Source organism: Lineus longissimus, chromosome 2, assembly GCF_910592395.1.
Source record: "Lineus longissimus chromosome 2, tnLinLong1.2, whole genome shotgun sequence".
In the NCBI taxonomy this organism is placed as follows: Eukaryota; Metazoa; Nemertea; class Pilidiophora; order Heteronemertea; family Lineidae; genus Lineus; species Lineus longissimus.
In genome coordinates this window covers 21,124,610-21,144,830 of record NC_088309.1, presented here as the reverse complement: position 1 = coordinate 21,144,830, position 20,221 = coordinate 21,124,610, and the positions used below count along the sequence as shown (strand labels likewise).

General features: G+C 39.1%; 3 protein-coding genes across 5 annotated transcripts; 2 read left to right on the top strand and 1 right to left on the bottom strand.

Annotated features, from left to right (window-relative positions):
- Window positions 1–50: 50 nt before the first annotated feature.
- Window positions 51–6,408, top strand: LOC135483762 (protein misato homolog 1-like). Its single transcript, XM_064764788.1, has 15 exons — window positions 51–213; window positions 534–620; window positions 1,061–1,106; window positions 1,484–1,550; window positions 1,729–1,804; window positions 2,031–2,097; window positions 2,303–2,459; window positions 2,780–2,897; window positions 3,122–3,256; window positions 3,609–3,761; window positions 3,935–4,066; window positions 4,230–4,423; window positions 4,604–4,702; window positions 5,128–5,243; window positions 5,548–6,408. The coding sequence occupies exons 1-15, from the start codon at window positions 130–132 to the stop codon at window positions 5,763–5,765; spliced, it is 1,749 nt and encodes a 582-aa protein (XP_064620858.1). The 5' UTR covers window positions 51–129; the 3' UTR covers window positions 5,766–6,408.
- Window positions 6,409–8,709: 2,301 nt separating this feature from the next.
- LOC135482825 (protein FAM219A-like) lies at window positions 8,710–14,996 on the bottom strand. Of its 2 annotated transcripts, XM_064763239.1 has the most exons (6): window positions 14,835–14,996; window positions 14,386–14,473; window positions 14,079–14,160; window positions 13,272–13,304; window positions 10,545–10,637; window positions 8,710–10,305 (listed from the first exon to the last, which is right to left on the bottom strand). In XM_064763239.1, the coding sequence occupies exons 1-6, from the start codon at window positions 14,904–14,906 to the stop codon at window positions 10,116–10,118; spliced, it is 558 nt and encodes a 185-aa protein (XP_064619309.1). In that variant the 5' UTR covers window positions 14,907–14,996; the 3' UTR covers window positions 8,710–10,115. The 2 variants fall into 2 exon arrangements, with proteins under 2 accessions (XP_064619309.1, XP_064619310.1); XM_064763240.1 differs by lacking the exon at window positions 13,272–13,304.
- A 215-nt stretch (window positions 14,997–15,211) lies between these two features.
- LOC135483761 (methyltransferase-like protein 25B) lies at window positions 15,212–19,898 on the top strand. 2 transcript variants are annotated; one of them, XM_064764786.1, is made up of 8 exons: window positions 15,212–15,340; window positions 15,726–15,850; window positions 16,150–16,405; window positions 16,785–16,945; window positions 17,136–18,034; window positions 18,269–18,401; window positions 18,636–18,823; window positions 19,274–19,898. In XM_064764786.1, the coding sequence occupies exons 1-8, from the start codon at window positions 15,254–15,256 to the stop codon at window positions 19,372–19,374; spliced, it is 1,950 nt and encodes a 649-aa protein (XP_064620856.1). In that variant the 5' UTR covers window positions 15,212–15,253; the 3' UTR covers window positions 19,375–19,898. The 2 variants fall into 2 exon arrangements, with proteins under 2 accessions (XP_064620856.1, XP_064620857.1); XM_064764787.1 differs by having other exon boundaries at window positions 15,221–15,340; window positions 16,176–16,405.
- The last annotated feature ends 323 nt before the right edge of the window (window positions 19,899–20,221 follow it).

The window sequence follows — 20,221 nt, the reverse complement described above, 5'->3', positions numbered from 1 at the left end:
ATTGACGAATGAAAACTCTTCTCTCTTAGCTTATTTGTTGAGAAAAACAACATGGTGGATTTTGGAAAATTCTGTCAGTTTTGAAGAAAAAGCCTCGCCATCGTCGACTTCTCCAGTAAGATTGAAACGATGGGGTCAACTACAAGAGAAATAGTGACTCTTCAAATTGGACACTACTCTAACCACATCGGAACACATTGGTGGAACACTCAGGTACTTTTCTTTTTGTCCGATAACCAATCTATACGAAAGGGAATGCAAAATGTACGCTGGAGCTGTTTCTAATTTCGGACACGTTTCAGGCCTCTGCTGAATGCAACGGGCGAGGGAGGGGGCTGGTGGTTGATGGTACACTCTATCCTTGTAGGGACACAACTTGCTAAATCCAGAATTAGCATAATGGATGGGGACAGAAGCACACACAATGTATAGTGCGATGTAAGCAGCCATAATGTATTTTTAAAGCAACAGCTTTAACTTCACCGGTACACACTACAACTTTTTTTAATTTTAACCAATTCTTTTTATTTCAGGAGTCATCATTTATTTATGATCCCAAAGCAACTGACAAGAAATTAATCAATCATGATGTGGTGTTTCGGGAGGGACAAACTCTTATGGTTGGTATGAATGAACAGCCTAGCCCCAAGGCCTAGCCCTATACTCATCAGATATTGTTGAAAATATAGAGTAAAAAGGTTGCAAGCACAAAATGGACAGCATTAAGTTTACCACCGGGGCCAGACAGTGTCCTTTCTGTATTCTGTCTTCTTCAGCTCTGCACTTTGAGATGTTATTCTCCAGCCTCCAGGAATATTGCTCCTCCAAGGCGGGATGAGCATTTTTACTTGCCACTGACTACAGTCGGGCATCGATTGGTTTTTTGGCCCAGTTACTCCATCTTTAGCCGGCGAACTGGACACCACATGAAATCATACTTTTAGATTGTGTTGTTACTAAAATATTGCAAAAAGATTGATCAACATACTTTTGAAATGAACATTCTATATTTTTTAAGTAATGCTCTATGTTCTAATAAACACGTGATCTCTCTTTTCAGGGGGATGTCACGTTTACGCCTAGACTTATTGCAATTGATCTTAAAGGTATGTGTGAATAAGCATGAATTACCGGTAAAATAAAGGCAGTGCAATGTTCTGAATGATGAAGAATGATATAACTGTGTTGTGTCTCTCACCTGACAAGACGTGAGGTCTTCTATCTATGATATTTGAAATGTCTGATTTGGTGTGTACTGTGGAACCTCACTTAGCGGACACCTCTTAGCAGGACTACCTCGTTAGCAACAGTGATTTTGGACCAAAATAGGTTGTTTTTATTCAATTTGACCAATGTAATCAGGACACCTCTCTATTAAAGAACAGCATTTTTCAGTCCTGAGGGTATCCTTCAAATAGGAAGGTTCTACTCTCAATACATTCTGCATCATAATTTCAACATATTTGTTCTTGAAACCTTTCAGGTAGTCTGAATACACTGAGAAAAGAGGGAACGTTATATGAAATTAATGTTGAGGATGATGTGAAATGGTGAGTGACAGATTAGGTTGCATAAGTTAGTATCTTATTTGGGTGATCAGTGGCACAGTGGTAAGAGCTCCAGGATCATAATCGGGAGGTCGTGGGTTGGGCTCTTGGTAGGATCACAGCTGTTTTGTTTTTGTGTCCTTGAGCAAGACATTTAACCCTATGTTCTTCATGGTTCCAGGCAAGGTGATGTCACGCTTCACAAGACCGAAACTGGAAGGAAGAACAAGTTTTTAGAAGATCTAGACAAGGAAGAGGTAGAGTCTAAATTGATGGCTGCATGCACAATTCTTCTAGCAAACCATGGTCAGGGTGTTGTCTCATGAAAATATTCTTTAATGTTGCACTTGCTATCTTTTAGTGAAAACCATCAATTATGAAGTAGAAACTTCCAATTAAAATTTGAATTACATGTGCATGTATCTACCCTGTCTGTCAATTCAAAGAAGGTACATTAGTTACAAGTTTCTACCTACTTTCCAGGCTCGTTATGCTGAAGCGAAGGCAGCTGGATGTGATGAGATTGATGAGGAAAAAGAGATTGAAACAGGTATGGGGCTATCCATTGGAAGCAAGGATGTTAGGGAGATTTAGACGCCATGTCCTTTGAGCTGTTACGACACTGTGTACTTGCCTTAGGGTTAGGAAACTGTGGTCTTGTACATGTACTGCTTGATGCACCATCACCATATCATCGGAGAACCTGTCAGTGAAGATTTGCTCGTTCACTGGTCTCATCTTGAGTTTTGTTTCAGATACCAGTAGCTCTCAGATGGATTCGAGTCCTGATGAAGAAGTCTTTGGTCGGAAATTGTATGATTTAGACGAGAGCGTATCAGTATGGTCAGATTATCTCAAAGTTCATTTTCATCCAAAATCGCTATGCATTGTTGAGGAGTATCAACATGAGAGGTATTAAATCCACCTATTTTATCATAGCATCAGATCAGCTTTGATTGATTGATAACATTGATAAGATTTCAAGTCACAGCTCTACTATGATAGTAACTTTGCTCAATTGGTCTACCCATTACAGTGGTCTGTATGCAAGAATGGATCTAAAGGTCAACTTCGTAGCTAAGCCAGGGCATGTTAAATTACCTCGTATTGCAGCCAGGTTAAAGAAACTGGGCATTTGGGATTTGATTTCTTCTATCATATGGCAAATCATAAGTTCCGATCAGATAACTTTTCTTTCTTATGAATGTGCGATCATGTTTTAATTTTTCCAGTGATTTAAATCCGTTTGAAGTGTTCACCCATGGCTATGATCTGCTGCTTGATAGGAAGGTGGATAATGAACTGGAGGACCAGATACATTTCTTCACTGAGGAATGTGATAGGCTTCAGGTAAGGTGTCATAGTCCATCAGAGGTTTGACATCCTACAATGACGTATCATTTGTGACCTTGACTTTGATTGTTTTTAAGTATCAATGCAAGCAAAATATAACACCTCAACTCCAAATGAGGAACACTTGCCTTGCTTTGCACTCCTCCCTGGCTGAAGTTGGAGTCTGTATTTTCATAGATAAATTTGTGTAATTAATTTCCAATTTTTTCTTGCAATTGCAGGGTTTCAATGTCATGGTCGACACAAATGATGGCTTTAGTGGTTTAGGATCAAAACTTATCGAACGTTTATCGGACGATTTTGACAACAAAAGTATTTTAACTTTTGGTGTGTCCCCAGCACACTTTGAAAAAATGGTGAGTCGTTGATTCACAGCTATTTCTCATTCTTTTGATAACAGAGGTCAAATTGTATAAAAACGACCTACAAATATATTTTGGACCAAAATTGATGTCCCTAAAAGAGAGGGTGTCTTGCTCACCGAGGTGTCTGCTTAGGGAGGTTCCACTGTATACAAAACCTTCTTAATTTAAGCTTTATTTTAATGTTCATGAGCTTACGTGTATTACTTTGTGATAATGAAGTTAGAAGACATATTACTCACAGCGTTTATATATTAGTAAATGTATTAGATCTTTCAAGGGGCTGTTGACTCTTTCATAATCTCCTCAGATGTTGGAGTTTGAATTACATGGGTCTTTCTTTCAGACACCACAATTTGATTCTTACCGTGTGTTGAACTCGCTGCTGTCCTACTCTATGCTTGCTGAACACAGCTCATTATTCGTACCTTCGTCATGTGCCATGAATCTCTGGAGGTCAGTCGGATCACCTGTTAAGCTGCCAAATGTTACTTACAAGGTAGGAACAATACATTGTCTTACATGCAATAGACAATAGGCAGTGCAGGACTTATTGTCTCAAAAGGACACAGCATATTTTTGGTTGACCATGAGTATGTCTCTGGAACAGTATAGCATATGCTCATTATGTATTAATTTGTAGTTTTAGGAAATATGCAATTTTTCTTCCAGAAAAATCTCTCATATCACACAAGTGCTATTCTCGGTGCTGCTATAGACACAATGATGCTGCCGTTCAGACTGGAGGCTAACTCGCATAGTTTGTGCGATGTTGTTGACAACATCGGAAATGCTGGGAGAAAGGTAATTGACCCATAACCACGGTGAGGTGCCTAAGTTTTGGCCTACATTTAACCTTCACCCTTGCAGTGTTTGGTGAGACAACTAATACCTCCAGTTTAATACAGTTCCTTCAACCTAACACTAACTTTTTTACATTTAAAATAGTCTCCCTTCCATGTTTCAGGTGGCCTCCTTGATGAGTTCGTTTCCCTACCCCCTGTCAGTAGAGAATACCTTTTTAGATGCCCTGCTGGCATTAGAGGAGAGGATCCCATGGACATCACTTACACCTCTTGGCGAATCTCCTGATTTACAACCTGACCTCACCTTTGCCCAGCAAGTCGTACTGAGAGGAATACCTGATGGTTTAGTTAGACGGTATGTAAATCTGGTAATAAATGTCAAGGTTTATTCAAATTTACTTACCAAATGTTGTATCTATGCAGCCGAGTCATTTGATAAAAAATTAAGTGTGTTTTTGGAATGATGTCAAATATCCTAATATTTTTCATCATTAGGCTGTATCATCCCTGACTTGGTATCCAATCTTTTCTGCAGAAAACAGTATGCTAATCTTCCCCGAATGCTAGGTAACTGCAACACTGCCACTGAAATACTACGGTTGTATCTAGCAGAATCTTATCCTAAGACACTCAAGTAAGTATAGGGACACTAGCTATCCTTAAATTCGTCTTCATCTGCTTGCCTTTGCCCTTTGTGAATTGTTTGTATGCAAAAGTTCCCACCGACATTCTCTTCATCTTTATGGGAGTTCGACAAGTTACTCATGTTTATCACTTGGATGCTTACCAAGACATCGGCACTAGGAACCTTTGACTCTTAGCTCCACATCTCATAGAAAAGACAGAGCAATCAAAATTAATGGATTTGCTCAAGGTCACAAACTGTGATCAGTTGGCATAAGGCATGTACATTATAAGGTGACTATTAAAACCTACATGTACAATGTTTGTTGTGAGTGAGTTTTTGACTGATGCAAAACAATATTAAATCGCCATTCAAACTAGAATATCAATACAATTATTGCACTTTGTATGACATAAATTCTATTCTTATTTCAGTGGTCTCTGTGTAGTGAACTCACCAATCAAAACAGTTGATCCTTTTCCTCACATATTCAGTCGAAAAATCACAAGTACAGGTGTGATAGCTCCAGAAGATAGGCCAGAGACGTTAGGTGGGTAGATATCAACAGGTCAGCGCTTATAGCAAGAATAACAAATGAAGTCAATACAGTGGAACCTCTCATAGCGGACACCTCAATTTGACCTCTGTAATCAGAACAGCTCTATAGGACAGCATTTGCTAGTTGGGGTCTAGAAACTCTTGTACACTCGATTTTTAAAATCTCTTCTTCTTGCATGTTTCAGGTGTTGCTAGTGTAGTAATCAGAACAGCTCTATAGGACAGCATTTGCTAGGTGGGGTCTAGAAACTCTAGTCCACTCGATTTTTAAAATCTCTTCTTCTTGCATGTTTCAGGTGTTGCTAGTGTAGCTGCAATGACATCCGTACAAAGCAACCCAGCCATCGGGAAAATGCTCGGGACATTATGCGAACAAGCCAAACGATTAGACATCAAGAAATTTCATAATTTTACTGAGGGGAGCCTTGAAACAGACGATTATTGTGATATTTTAGAGAAAGTGGAGACACTTCAGTCAAAATACTCTACAGATGTGATGATGGACCTGATATGAGGTTGTGACCTAGACTACACGTGGGTGGTTCCTTTTGTTTTTACCAGGAGGGCCCCAAAAATCCATGGTTGTGCTACATTAAGGACATTTACTACATTTATGTTGATAGTGTGCTGTATTCGTAGGGACATTAGTGGTCCCTGATATAAGGGTGTGACCTACACTTGGAGGTTTGTTTCCAATTGTACCAGGAGGGTCCTAAAAATCTAGAATGAAATATGTGTGCTGTTGGTGGTAAATGAGTGTACTGTTCTGTCTTTTGTTGACAACAATCTTTTTGCACCATCTCGGTTGTTTTGTTTTTGCAAAATTTTGTACATGTACAATGTATGTTAATTTTATAAGGAAAGCCAAAGTGTAACCAATACCAGTATTATACATGTACGGTAAATTAATGGGTCTAGGTGTGTGACAACAGTACAAATGCAGTTGGGATGTTCTGTTGTTACGACAGAAAGCCAGGTGGTCTGTAAAGCAACCAACTGGTGGAATCGGAGGTTTTCTTGGGAATGAAAGGTCAATAAAAATTAACACCTACACTAAAGGCAGTCCAAAAGTCCCGCACTTTAGATTGATTTTTCATGAAACATCTGCAAAATATTTGTTATTCTTTTATAGGTCTGATTAGAATAAAGAGCTGTTGTCAATATACCATCATTGTAGTGGTTCGTTTTTCATCATTACGGTGTTTCCTCTTGGACAACATTGCGTGTCACTACAGTTTCTATCAATCTAAGGCTGTCAGGATCAGGAATTTGTCCAGGGAAGGGAAAGTTGTGCACATGCGTGCCATTGCCACAGTTAAGTGCACAGTGGTTCATCCAGCATCCAGCATCCAGTATCTTTCAAACTGCTGTTGAGAAGTACAATATGGCAGCTCCATCTGACAAGATCCCTTGACCACTGAGTGTATAAAAGGCAGTCGCTGTGGATGTGGTTATAGTTCAATATTTAACTCGATGAGATGCATCTTTCATGACCACTATTCTCTCTGATTCATGAATGCTCTCGTAGGCTTCTCTAGCACGAAGAACCTGAGGAACAATTTTGATTTGTGTATTATGATCATGCATGCATACACAGATCCAATGAATAAAGGGAGTGGCAGATCTAGAAATTTTGGAAAAGGGGGTCCAGCCCCTACCAGGTTGCAATCTTGGAGATGACACGATGGAATTTAGGTGCCAAATATACATGGTACACGCATTTTCCAAGCATCTGAAAGGCTAGAATTGGAAGTAGTCATTGCTTTGTTGGGAGAGGAGCTCTAACGTTGCTCTCTGAAGAAAGGTAGGGGGGCACGCCTCCTTTGCCACCCTCTAAATCTACCAATAATGGAGAGATTTCGTTGTCAGTCATGTCCCTCTCCACTGAGAAAGATTCCTCTCATTGGCTAGAGCATCCAGCTTCGTCCCTCACCTCAATATAGGAGATTCAATTAGGATGACGCAATGGACTGCCCCAGTAGTCCAACAGTCACAAGCTTTCTCTAGCTAACCATATTCTGGGCTAGGTCCTCTATGTGATGTGGTTCCAGCAATCTCCCCCATCTCCCAGCAGTGTCTGTGTAGGTCAGGTAGGACATTTACTGGCAACTTGGCTGCCTCCCTTACCATTCAAACGGGTTTAAATCCAATGTTCAGACCACATAGAGATCCCCATGCTAGCTTGACTATCATATCATAGTCTCCATATTCATTCAGTCTTCATCTTAGCAGAAGCCTGCAGAAAGACACAGTACCCCAGGTAGGCCTGGATGCATCTTGACCCACAAGTTTTGGATCCACTCCGCTGACCTGACTCTGTTAGACCAATGAGGGGAGGATACGGACGGAGTACCTCTGATGGTTCAGAATGGCCTGGACGCCATATCCGTCCTATTCAACCATGATGATACCAGGTGTACATATAATACCTTTTATACCAAAAGGTATCACTGAGGGACTAGTTTACAGTCATAAATGATGACCAGTCCAGCAGTTGAAACGCTCTGCATATTGGCCCACCGTGTACTGGAAAAGTGGGAGTATCATTTTACGGAGTATCGCTCCTCAGTTTTTCAACTACGGTAAACAAATACTAATATTGACTCCAGCAATAATATAACAAGAAATGTTTTCTTCAAAAGTAGTTTATTTGTCCTCCAAAAATGTGCAATCACATTTCTGATACACTGACCATATATATAACATCTTATCTAATATATCATCTTATGATAATTCATTTATACATTTTACACATACATTATGTACAGGTTTTTATTGTCATATTCCTCAAGCTCTGATTGAAATCTGCTGGTATATTTCATCTGTTTCATCTAGTTCATCAAATAGTCAAAGGTTCGCAAAAATATACTGAGATAGGGAGCTATTCTCTGAACAAATGCCACTCTGACTTCAATTTGGAATATATTCATACCTGAAAGAGTTAATGGATTTTTTGACAGTCACATCATTTGCAAAGAATAACATTTACAAAGGCAATACCAAACGGTGCCCAACTAAAATTTTACTTGTATTATTCTTAATCAGTGAACTAGGTCGCCAAAGCACTTTGCAATGCTATACAAACATTGATAAAATAGCAAATCTTCCTTTGCTCATACTCATCCTGTGTATATATTATTCACATGAAGATGCCAAGGTTGACCCCTTACTCCTGTCTATACTCCCCCTTTAATATGTAACATGCATTCTTCAAGGTATTATAAAGGTAGCGGACAAAAGAGGGAGCACATAATGTCAGCAAATTTTATTCGTTTTCAAGAACCCCTCCCCACCTCTGTCCCCAGACCGAGTGCAAAATTCTTCTGGAATGTGCTGATCTAAAATGGAATGGTATGCCATACACACATTTTTTGGTTGATTTAATGAACTTCCAAACAACTACATGTAGAGTTTAATAGAGAATGTGAAGAGTGCCACAATCAGCATATAATCTGATCTTATTATTCCACTACATGCACATCAATTCGAAAACATATATCCAATTTTGATCATGCTCTAAACCTAAGACATACAATGTTAACCCGAATATTGTCACACCTCACACCCCCTTTGCGGGTCATCATTTCCACTGGTGGAAGGACTGTTTGCAGGCCAATGAAATACAGGGGATACACCCAATCTAAAGAAGAGGGGTCATAAGTCTCTCATTCATCCAATTTATTATGACATAAATTTATGCAGCTACAGTACATAACATTAACTGAAGCTAAAAAAAGCACCATCTTTGTCAAAGTATACGATTATGAACATAATCAGTAATCAGTTTTTAATGCTTTCTCAATGGCAGAGATAACATCACAGTATCTCTACTTTTGGCAATTCAAATACCAACCAATATATTTGCCGAAAAAAATAAATACAACACCCTTTTTACACACTCAAGACACATGTTCCGAAACCAAACATATCCACCAAATCAAAAGAATACATCATTTGCAATGTATACTTTATTCTCAAAACTCAAACTTATAAAATAATTCAATAGTATCATTCAGATCTTTAAACCTTATGTATTAAGGAATTGATACCGAATTGGAGGTTTGTTATCTATCCAAACACCGCAAAGATGGAGCTAGAATGTAGGCCAAAACCTTGGTGCTTTCCCAAAGCTTCAGGCAAACTGACAGCTCATTCCAAGGGGAATTGGGTGAGAGAAATACTAACAGAATGATATCAACTTCTACTGTGAAACCCACACATATCATTAAAATGTTTACTGTTGCAACAGGAACTTTCTTACACGTGGACTCAATATATTTGTCCAATCAGGTAAGGAACTGATCATCCCTTGACCAACACTTCCATTATCCTTTACAGCTATTCCCCAAATATGCACTTGAATCTACCTGATCTAAGTACCGGTACATGATGAACAAATGCAAGCCTAAAACACATTATCCACAATAACTAAAATGATGAAACAGAGTAAGATTCCACATCCTCTCAGACTCATACAGAAGTCAATAAACAGTAGTCTTAATATCTTTGTCTGCATCGTCCTATGTCCTGACCAGCAAGAACCATTTTGAAAACACCTATCCTACATTGCACTAGGATGTCCAGCCCTCAGCCAATCTGATAAAGATCTAAAATATTTTCAACAATTTCGCATCTAGGGTTTCATGCCTTTTTGCATTATGAACAGTGCCTTGTTGGTGATCAGGTACACAAACCACAACTGAAAACGGCCATATGCAACTTAGTCAGCCATTAACGATCACCCCTTGACCCCTATAAAGCTCCTGCCTATAGTCCCTCCTAAATTTACATCAAAATTGTTGAAAATGTTTTATCCCTGTGCCGCAATTGTCTCATTATCACAAACAACACCAACAAGTCCTTGTTATTGTATAACACATCTCGTCCGATCCAACTGACAGCATACACAGGCCTGGCTCATAGCCTTCGGTGGTATAAGGTCTAAATCCTCATCGTCCGGTTCTAAGTCCAGGTTATAACCATCTTTTATCAGCTGCTGCGTAATCTCTTCGTTTGAAAACTGTTTGAATATTGGTTCATCAAAATCATCGTCACTGGAAACAAGAAGTTAGATGGTATAGAAGTTAGTATGTCACATGGTGGAAAAACCCAAAGTTTAAATTTTTTTCTTCAAACAAAATGTATTCACGATAATTCTTCGGAAATCCAACTGTTGATGGTTTACAGCATATTGATGACTTATGGTACACGTTTAGATATCGAGTCACTTGGACTGGCCAAAGTAGGCCAACGCAGAGGTTATTCAAATTACCACTCTTGGTGCACTTCTCACCTGTCGTCTGACATGATTGCCACTAGCGGTTCATGCTCCCCCGGATTGAGTCTCATATCACCAGGATTCTTTGAAGGATGAGGCACGATTAATCTGAAACAGGATGTCATTTGTTAACGAAGAGTACAAGTGATGAGTAGGAAAGGGTGGCTGGAAAGAAATCTACTCTAACAAACATCGCAAGGGCAATTACAAAGATTGCCACAGAGGGGGCCAGGGGTACATCTGTAACTTCAAAATCTCTCTCATATCCTCTCCTCTTTCATCGAAAAAGGCCCAAAACAGAATTGATTTTAACCTAAGGAGTATTTTCAGCTTACAAAGTGGGGAGCAAAATAAACCTGAAATTGTAAACAAAACAATTATTCTTAATCTTATACTCATGCACTGCCAAAATCAAAGAGTTGCCCAAACTTTGGTGCCCAACCATAGTGGAACACAACAAATACTCACAAGAAACAACACAGAAAAACGCTAAACAAGCACACATGAGATACTCATGGGCTCGGACAATAATTCTTGTAAAAATAACAAAAGCATCATTAAAAGAAAAGAGTCAATAACAATCTTGACACTAGAAATATGTAGCAGAGCCATCTTGCTTCCCTGACAACAGGTCAACAAGCAGGAAATTGACTTCATTCATATGAAATGTATGACATGTTAAATTATGTATGCACATGTATGTCATGATGTATGCACATGATCTTAGCACTTTATTAACAACTAGCATTGTACCCGTGGCGCAGGCAGGTTCAAATGGGCTATACCTTGAATAGATTGAATTGCAATGAAAATATAATGCAATATCAAAGGAGCAATATCGAAGAGACAAATTAAACCAACCATTTGTCCACAGACTCGGACCCTGTGGCGTGCTGTATGCGTGCATATAAAAGTAAATCAATTGGTCCGAATGAGATGATGAGGCAATGTGAATATACCTCGTTCCTTAGTCAGCAATATGCCCCTTTTTATACGGAGATGAAGGAGAACCCAGATAGGCCTTCACATGTCGGCCTCCAAATGGCTCGGACCAATTGCACTATCACTACTAAAACTTTAAAATGCGTGCTCCTCCTACATGTAGCATGATCTCGGGCAAGGCACTTAGTCGACAGGCAAGCTAGAAGTTCAGCACCGTGAGCAGGTCCTTGATAAGGCCATGCCAAGTTCAGAGTGCCTCTTCAGATACATCAAGTTTTGAAAGCTGTGGTGAGCACATAAACATACCATTGTAACCTTAATTTGAAAATCCCTTCATAATCAAGGGCTAGCTCTGGCTAATACAGTACCAATATACGATAGACCATCAATTTGACCCCAGCTCCTTACTGCGGGAAAACCCAAGTCCAGCAACCAAAAATATCAAAATACATTTTTGTTTACATTTGAACTGCACACATGCGTTTGTTTACAATTTCTTTCCCGCGAAATCTCGAAGATCAGGTGACCTACAATCGTGGATTGAAAATAACATTAACCTTGGTTCAGCAGGTCAACACGTGTACAGGCTGTTCCAATCATCCCCCTACAGCCAGCCGTTCAATAGGTAGTGTTAGTCACCCCACAGGGAGTGCAGGTGATTCATTAATCCCCTGCATAACTGAACAGCAATGGCTTGGCTTCCGTGAGTGATAAGGAGAATTGACCGTGTCCGATTAAAAATCCCTCATTACTGCTCCGCTGAAGTAAATTTCCGAAAATAAACATGACGTTGCATCAGGATAACATATCACCTGCAAACGTGCAAAATTTCGAGACGAAACACGACCCCCAAATGGCACTTTAGCGAGCCGCCTTATAGTATTATGATATAGATGTGGAAAATCATGTGTGTGTGGGCGTTATTTTACATGAGATAAGGCTTTAGTATATTGTTCTGTATCATAATCATGACTATTGACTTCTTGGACCAAACCCAGCTATTCTGAACATAAATTAAACACTGTGTCGACTTTGTGGGCATCATTGCATCTGTTTTAACCCAATAATGTGAAGAATAGAATGTGCTGAAATAGTCTGCGGTGACACTGCATTGTGCATTTTTCTGTTGGTTAACAGTGAAAGCTACATGAAGCCAACTGGATGCTTGGGCAATATGGGTGAAGAACAATCAACTAAAGTCGAAACTTTAAAAAAACACATACCATAGCTTCAAAATCTCGATTTTATCAAGGCATAGCATTGTCTCTAGCCTATGTATTGTCATTTTGTATTGTACTTTTATAGCTGTAGAATTCTGCATTAACAAAGCAACTACCCAAGCTACAGCTACAGTTGTGCTGTTTAGTGTTAACTGCGGAAGAGAGCTTCAAAAAATATATACAATATCAAGTAATATTAAAAGAATATAAACATATTTACAAAACCTAGGCTAAATTGAAGCTGACAGTGACAGTTAATACAATTTTTGTGTGAATCAAAAATACAATTTTTGTGTGAATCAACTGAGCTGTTGGTAGGATATCTAGAATCTTGTTGTTTCAGAAAGATCACCATTTGTAACCCACCGCACCAAAATGGGCAAGTTGCATTTGGGGCATACAGAGATGGCCGACTTACTACCCGATTTGGTGAGATGGGTCATATTTTGGCTACAGAAGACCAAGACAAGATTTTTGGTTTTCTTGAATTTCCTTTCAAAACAGAAAAGGGAGAAACTCTGTGCCATTGTGTTATATCATAACAGAAACTAATATTACAATGTATCATAATTATACATACTCGTATAGTGTGGTCTCTCCCTCTGCACTGTCACTGGGGCAAAGAATAAAACATCAGCGGCCAGCAAATGAATAAAAATGTACCAATGACAATGGAAGCAGTAAGTAAAAGGCTACTTGTAAATTAGAAATAACTGATTGCAGGATCAAAATCAAACAAAAAGTAAAAGTAAAATACAACAATGTTAAAGGGGAAAATTAAGTTTTAGGCTTCACTCTTTGGAGTGATAAAGGGGCAAATTAATCTGCAGTTGGAAAGCACTTTTTTAAGAAGTGAACCATAATACAGGAGAATATGACATACCCGGTACACATCTTTGAATTAGAACAAATATGTAGCGTCATTTTTAACACCTGGTTGTTTTTGACTTGAGCATCATTTTACCTAGTATTTCTAAATCGGTACCTGTATGCTTGATGTACTTTATTCAAAGTTTACGGTGTGTTTTTCTTGTCCTATATTACTATTATTGTCAAGATTGTGGTGCAAAGCTGAAAGACCTGTTGTCACAAACTGTCAGATAACAAATTGCATTAGGTTTTTTTTATTGATCCGTTTGCCACATGTTTGTAAAAGGCACCAATGCCTCCCTCTCACAATTGCAGTTAAAGGCGAACAGTTGGTCTATTTCATCAGTGCTGGACTTGAGTCACCCTGTGCAAAAAGGGTGTGGATTTACTCAAATGAACAGGTGCCATTTCTATAAGGGAGACTATCATTTTAGGTTGGAATGCACTCAGGGTATGCGAGACTAGCAGAGACACTTTCAGTTTCTTCGAAAACTTCAAAATAACTGGACTCACTCACCTACTCCTTGATAATAAAGCAGGTGATTTTTTCGGTTGTTGATCTACTATGGCAGCTTTTCTGGCAGCTTCTCTTTGGCGTTCTGAAAATGAAAAATCCATTAGAATAGAAATTACATAAATTAGGACAAGACATAGAAAGGCTATGAAAAGGCCTTAGGGTTGACCTAATAAAGTAAATGGCAGCTATCTGCTATCATATGGTACTACTTGGTCATCTAGATTATTACCAATTCATTCACAATCCTTGGATTCAATCATTGTTGTAACAAATTCATCGACCTTAACCCATTAAAATGTATCCTCACCTAATTTCTTTTGAAGTTCGGAACTCCGTCTGATATTTCTCAGGGCATTTACTCCAGTTGATTTCCCATTTTTGACAGTAACTTCAGACTGAAAGAAAACGACAAATGTCAAAAATTGCCTGTGGTAATGTGGGTAGAAAGAATAGTGATTAGGCCTAGTATTTAGTGAACGGCCGTATTTGAGGATGGTTGGATGAATCATCCCCTCTGTATCTGGAGCTCTTGTTGACTTAAGGTTGACCAAACAATGCCAAACAGGGCTGGTCAATGGCAATCAATCCTCAGAATGACATACACGCGTACATGTAACACGGTTTAGAAGGGAGGGTAGGGAAAGGGGCATGGCGAAATTAAGGAAGGTGTTACTGTTATATAGGGCCTAGTGGATTTCAGATTTGTGGAAGCAACAGGTTGTTGCTTCACATTCGAATTCTAACATTAGCTGTCACCTTAAATTCTACAGATCCATTTTTGGACGTTTTAGGGTCACTATCGAACCCACTATCGTCCATACTATCCATTCACGAGCTCAATATTCAGGCTCTTTGGAGAAAAAGTCGGGCAAATATCCAGCTGGTGGTTGGTTCCATAATTTGACGTTAGGTGACAGGATTTGAAGTATTATAGAAATGTAGTAACAATATTGTCTTTTTTGTAATTTGAATAATTTCTTATTATTAGAGTTATCTTATATAAAAATTCTTATAATATTATAATCAGTTAAATACTTATGGTATTTTAGTAATTCAAAGTTACTTGAAGGTGTATTTATGATATTTTATTCAAAGAAAGCAATTATATGTTACCTACAGAGATATAAATTGTATGGATTTTCCAAAATTTTCTGAAAAAATTCAACACCAAAAACATGATAGAAAGTGACGTTCTTGATTGTGCAGATTCCATGCTTAAATTGATAAATCATTACAGATGGCTGATAGATGCTTATGTATCGGTAAATATCTTTAAATTACTTCAAAAGACAAAAAACAGCGTACGAATTTCAGCATGTAGTACTATGGTCTGTACACAACATGTACAGGAAGTCCCAGAAAAAACGGGGATTTATACATTGTAGTATACTGTCTTCATGTGCACTTCAAGATGGAGGTCTGCCTTTGATGCAATGATGGAGAAACAGCCCCGTTACACATGTGGGTCAGCATTTGATGCTTCTGACAATGACATCACGTTAGCTGTGGCATCGAAATTAAAACAGGCTGACCCAGATCTTGGCAAAGTTTGGCCAATCCGATGACTCCACCGCAAGCGGTGTTCATGAAATCTGTAAAGAGATGATTTCTATATCTCTAATGACAAATCCGTCCCGTGCTTTGCAGGAAGCTTTCGTGAAAGATTACATTGAAGAGTTTCCAAAGCCATGGATGAAGACCCTGAGAAGTTTGGAGCCACCGGCTTTAGCCAGCCAACTTGAGGCCGGAAATGGACAGGTCATTGCTCAGAGGTATTCATATTCTCCATTCACTGTCTCCAGAATACACCTCAATATTTCCCTTTTTTACTTGCCCATTGACTGGAGGACAATCAGCAAAATGAATATGTTTACAGAGATGCCTGAATAAGGTTCAACCTAGTCACCCTGATGATTTAAGGAATTCTGGCAGGCTGCATCCTATATTTGACCATGATCAGCTATACTGCCTTTGAAGCCTTGAACTGTCCACATTTTGAAATAGAAGAGGAAAAAGTTTGTCATTTGGAAGCCCGAACACTGCCTATTGTTTATATCACATCCTTTTTCAGTCAAGTTTGGCCTCTCTCGTTACTAGCATTCAAGTCGGCCACACAAGCTTTATCACTGCCAAGGAAACCAGTGGATGCAACCGATGTAGTTGTCGGACCAAATACAGAAGAACTTTCCTCTGAATTAGGGAGTTATTCAAGAAGTGATGACCCAGAGAGCACGAGTATCAAAAATGGGCAGCTTATGTCTTTGGATCATTGCTACAGACGCCATGTCAAACCCAAGAAGCAACATGAAATCAAGAAACTTGGAGAGGTATTCATAGAGCAGATAACAGTAGAAAACTCCACATCACTCAAATCATTCCCCATCACACAAAATTCAGTTTTGAAAGGTGTTGATTGGAAAGGTCCAAGGGGTAAAGCATTGAATAAATGCCTTACCATGCTTTCCTGCTAATTCTCATTCCGTTTTTTTAACTCCTTCCTAATTCCTAAGCTGTCATAAAACTCTTGCTTGGAAAAAAAACAGTGGCTATTTTTTCGGAAGTGCCCTTGGCTTTGCTTTAAATTCCTGCTTCTTTATATAATATGTAGCTGGTGAATTCTTTGAGGAAAAACCCTTCTGGTCTTGGTATTCTTGATTCTATCAGTATCGTATCTTTTGCAATCCTACAATTTTGTTCTCTACTTAGGTGGTGAACTGTCTAAGCCGAAAACAGGACTGTGATCATGTAGTTGATATCGGAGCTGGACAAGGTCATTTATCGCGGGTGCTTTCTTTTGGTTATGGGTTAAAAGTTACCACAGTTGAAGCGGCAGGGTGCCACATTCCAAAGGCACAGAAGTTTGACAGGTACATGATGTCTTGATGTTGTCTTCATAAATTGTTTGCTGGTAACATCAACAGTTAAAAATGAATAAATATTACTCTGAATCCTTTAGCAATACGTTTCTTTGAAAAAACAAAAAACAATCAAAGTGAGAAACATGAGCAACTTTACTCTGAAAAAGCATTTTAGCTTATTGTGTTGCTTTATTTTTAGGGAGGTTATCAAGGATATAGAGAAGTCAAAACAGAGAATGAAGCAGCTGCACACTGTCTATCCAAACGCAGGAAAACTGTTGGAGCCGAATCATATTGCAACATGGATCGAACCAGACATCAGTCCAGAGGAATTTCTGAATGTCATTGAAAGATCAAATGAACTGAATATTAAAAGCCATAATCAAAATAACAATGATGAAAAAGGTGATGAGTCAGGTTATTCTAAACATCACTGTCTGATTAAAAAGACTCGTCCTTTACTAACTTGTGATAACTTTTTTTGTGGAAACACTGTGAGAGATGATACTCTGAATGGAAGACTTGGTGCTGTGAACAACACTCAAGACAAACAACATTTGAATGCGTCTGCTTGCAGTGATAAAATTTGTTGTGATGTTTGTTGTGTTAAAAGGAGGAAGATAGGAGACGATACTATTCCAAGGAGTTTTGTATCTCCTGTTGATGTAGTGAAATCAAACAATATGACAGTAGATTCTGATGATACTAAAATATTTGAGATTAAAGCACTTGTTGCCAATGGAGTAGATTCAATGGAGAGTCATCCTAGTCAAATAAAAAGCAACATTTCAAAAAAAGCAGTAAATTGTGCTGATAAGACGGACCCTGCACTCATTCTGACAGGACTACATGCATGTGGTGATCTCATTCCAATGATGTTGAGGGTGTTCAGCCGCTCTCCTCAACTGACTGGACTAGCAACTGTTGGCTGCTGCTACATGAAGCTGTCAGATGATGAATCTGTTCCTGGAGCTCCTGGGGCCAGCGTCGGTTATCCTATGAGTGGATTTGTGCGATCCTTGCCATATCACAATCTTACCTACACAGCTCGTGAAATGGCATGTCACTTTATGGATGCTTATCACCAGAGACTCAAAGGTATGTTTTGTTGTCGAAAATGTCTGTGGTCCAGACTTGTCACGGTCTGCTCTTTCAGATTCTACTCACTGAAAAGTTTGATACTTCAAAGGTAGATTAACACACTGTTAACCATTTCAGGCTAAAGATCTGCATGAAACCTTGATTTCAATGAATGATGCCCGATATCATTAAATAACTGAGTTCTCTTGTTCAGACACAGCACCGGTTTTAAGAGTTTTGTTTTTCTCACAGATAACCCCCCAGAGTTGATCCTTCATAGCTATCGGGCGGCCCTTCAGGAGATCATCCTTGATATCGATCCCACCATCAACCACGCTGCTATCAAACTCACTATTAAAAAAGCTCAGCAGATGACCTTTGAGAGGTAAGTTTTTTAATAACAACAACACAAAGGTCTAACATGTATATCAACGGTTTGCCCAGAGGTAGAACGTGTGTGAATCAATAAATGGCTGAGATTATCATATATTTTCCCAATCTAAATTGAAAACCACTTCAGTAAGGACAAACCTGTATACATACCATGTGTAATCTGTATAACATTGCAGCTTTTCCAAGTCTTTTTATATACTATAGGACTCTTGTTTCTCAATTTCAGCTATGCCTCTCTTGCACTTGAGAAACTAGGATTAGAACACACCATGACCCAGGCTCAGTTGGACAGGGCAGCTGGCAGGGTAGCCTCCTGGAAGGATGTGGTGATCATGTATGTGCTGAGACTGATGCTGGCCCCAGTAGTGGAGAGCTTGATTCTGTTGGACAGAATGATCTACCTCAGTGAACAAGGTGAGCGGTGCTGTAAGCTATTAGAAATCAGAATCCTACACTATGAGGTGCTCCAATTTTTGTGTCAAATGGCCATAAGCTCCAATGGTCAATACTCTACTCACTACTAACAGAAACCCATTTGATTACTTTAGAGTAATAGATGTTGCTTCCAGCAAGTTGCATTCTCTGATGTGTCCATGCGGCTAGTGCTAGATCTGAGGTTTCAAGTACTGGTTCACACACATTGAGTCAGAATATATCACCCCATAGGGTCTCAAAGGGTAACTTTTGACAGGAACAAGGAGGTAAGATTGGTAGTGACCGATATGCACAGTAGGGATATTAGTTGTGATTGATTCATCATTACTTGGTAGTTGTAATTTGTATTCCTCATACAAGTGTGGTAGGTATGGTGTACTCCGACATCAATGAATTATCTTAGCACTGACCTTAACCTCATCATTTCAGGCATTAAGAGTCAGCTGGTGCCGATATTCGATCCAAAGCTTTCACCGAGGAACTGCGTCCTGATTGCTTACAAAGATAAACTGGATAAAGAACAAAGATGATGCTTTCGGGTGCCCTCAGTGTTCTTCCTAAAATTGGAGACAATGCGGACTTTGTTTTAGTAGATGTGAAGTTAGTTACATGACGGAGCTGTCAGGGTGATGCATAAAAAAACTGATTATCACTATTTTAAGACTTCAGATGGAACTCTTTTAAATTCTCCCGACAGTATTAACCTGCATTTATTCATTTGAGATCCACTTTTCCACTTGCCAGTAGTTTGAATGCATTTTTCGAATTTACCACCTACATTCATATCATGTACTGTAGAATGATAATGCATTTATTCAAATGAAGTAGAAACACTATTAATCATCATCATTATCAACATCATTGGCCAGAAGTGTGGAGTCCACTTTTGGCTTCTTTCCACCTGTGGGGGATGTTTTACTTACTATGAAATAGATACTCAGGTACATGGGATCAAGGCCTTTAATCTCAGCCAAGAGACCCTCATTGATTTATCTCCTAGTGAGCCTCAAACTTGTTGAGTTTTTATATGATGAAATAAAAATTGCTAAAATCATATTCTGTCTTCTCTTTCTGTGCACTCCCATGGTGCCATTTCCTTTTGTCAGTCACTGTGTTGATGATATCACCAAAGGTGATATCCAGTCCTTCCAGTATCTTGGTCAGACTGAACTACTTATGTCACAACCAGTTTGAGGACAGCAGGACAAATGTCCAGGCCATCTCTTGCTCTGAATGCTCGGACCAAAACCCTCGTGTCACAGCCAGTTTGAGGGCAGCAGCTGAACACACCACCTATCTTGCCTGAACACAAAGGCTAATGTAACAACCAGTTTGCAGACAGCAGGGCAAACCTCCGACCTCCCATCTCCTGCTCAG

Coding starts and splice junctions, on each gene's coding strand:
- LOC135483762 (XM_064764788.1), top strand. CDS start 130: ATGGGGTCAACTACAAGAGAAATAGTGACTCTTCAAATTGGACACTAC. Junction 621..1,060: donor GGGAGGGACAAACTCTTATG/GTTGGTATGAAT, acceptor CTCTCTTTTCAG/GGGGATGTCACGTTTACGCC. Junction 3,257..3,608: donor CAGCACACTTTGAAAAAATG/GTGAGTCGTTGA, acceptor TCTTTCTTTCAG/ACACCACAATTTGATTCTTA.
- LOC135483761 (XM_064764786.1), top strand. CDS start 15,254: ATGATAGAAAGTGACGTTCTTGATTGTGCAGATTCCATGCTTAAATTG. Junction 15,341..15,725: donor TGATAGATGCTTATGTATCG/GTAAATATCTTT, acceptor CGTGCTTTGCAG/GAAGCTTTCGTGAAAGATTA. Junction 18,824..19,273: donor GATCTACCTCAGTGAACAAG/GTGAGCGGTGCT, acceptor TCATCATTTCAG/GCATTAAGAGTCAGCTGGTG.
- LOC135482825 (XM_064763239.1), bottom strand. CDS start 14,906: ATGGATAGTATGGACGATAGTGGGTTCGATAGTGACCCTAAAACGTCC. Junction 14,161..14,385: donor CGAACTTCAAAAGAAATTAG/GTGAGGATACAT, acceptor TTTCATTTTCAG/AACGCCAAAGAGAAGCTGCC. Junction 13,305..14,078: donor GCTTTATTATCAAGGAGTAG/GTGAGTGAGTCC, acceptor TCTTTGCCCCAG/TGACAGTGCAGAGGGAGAGA.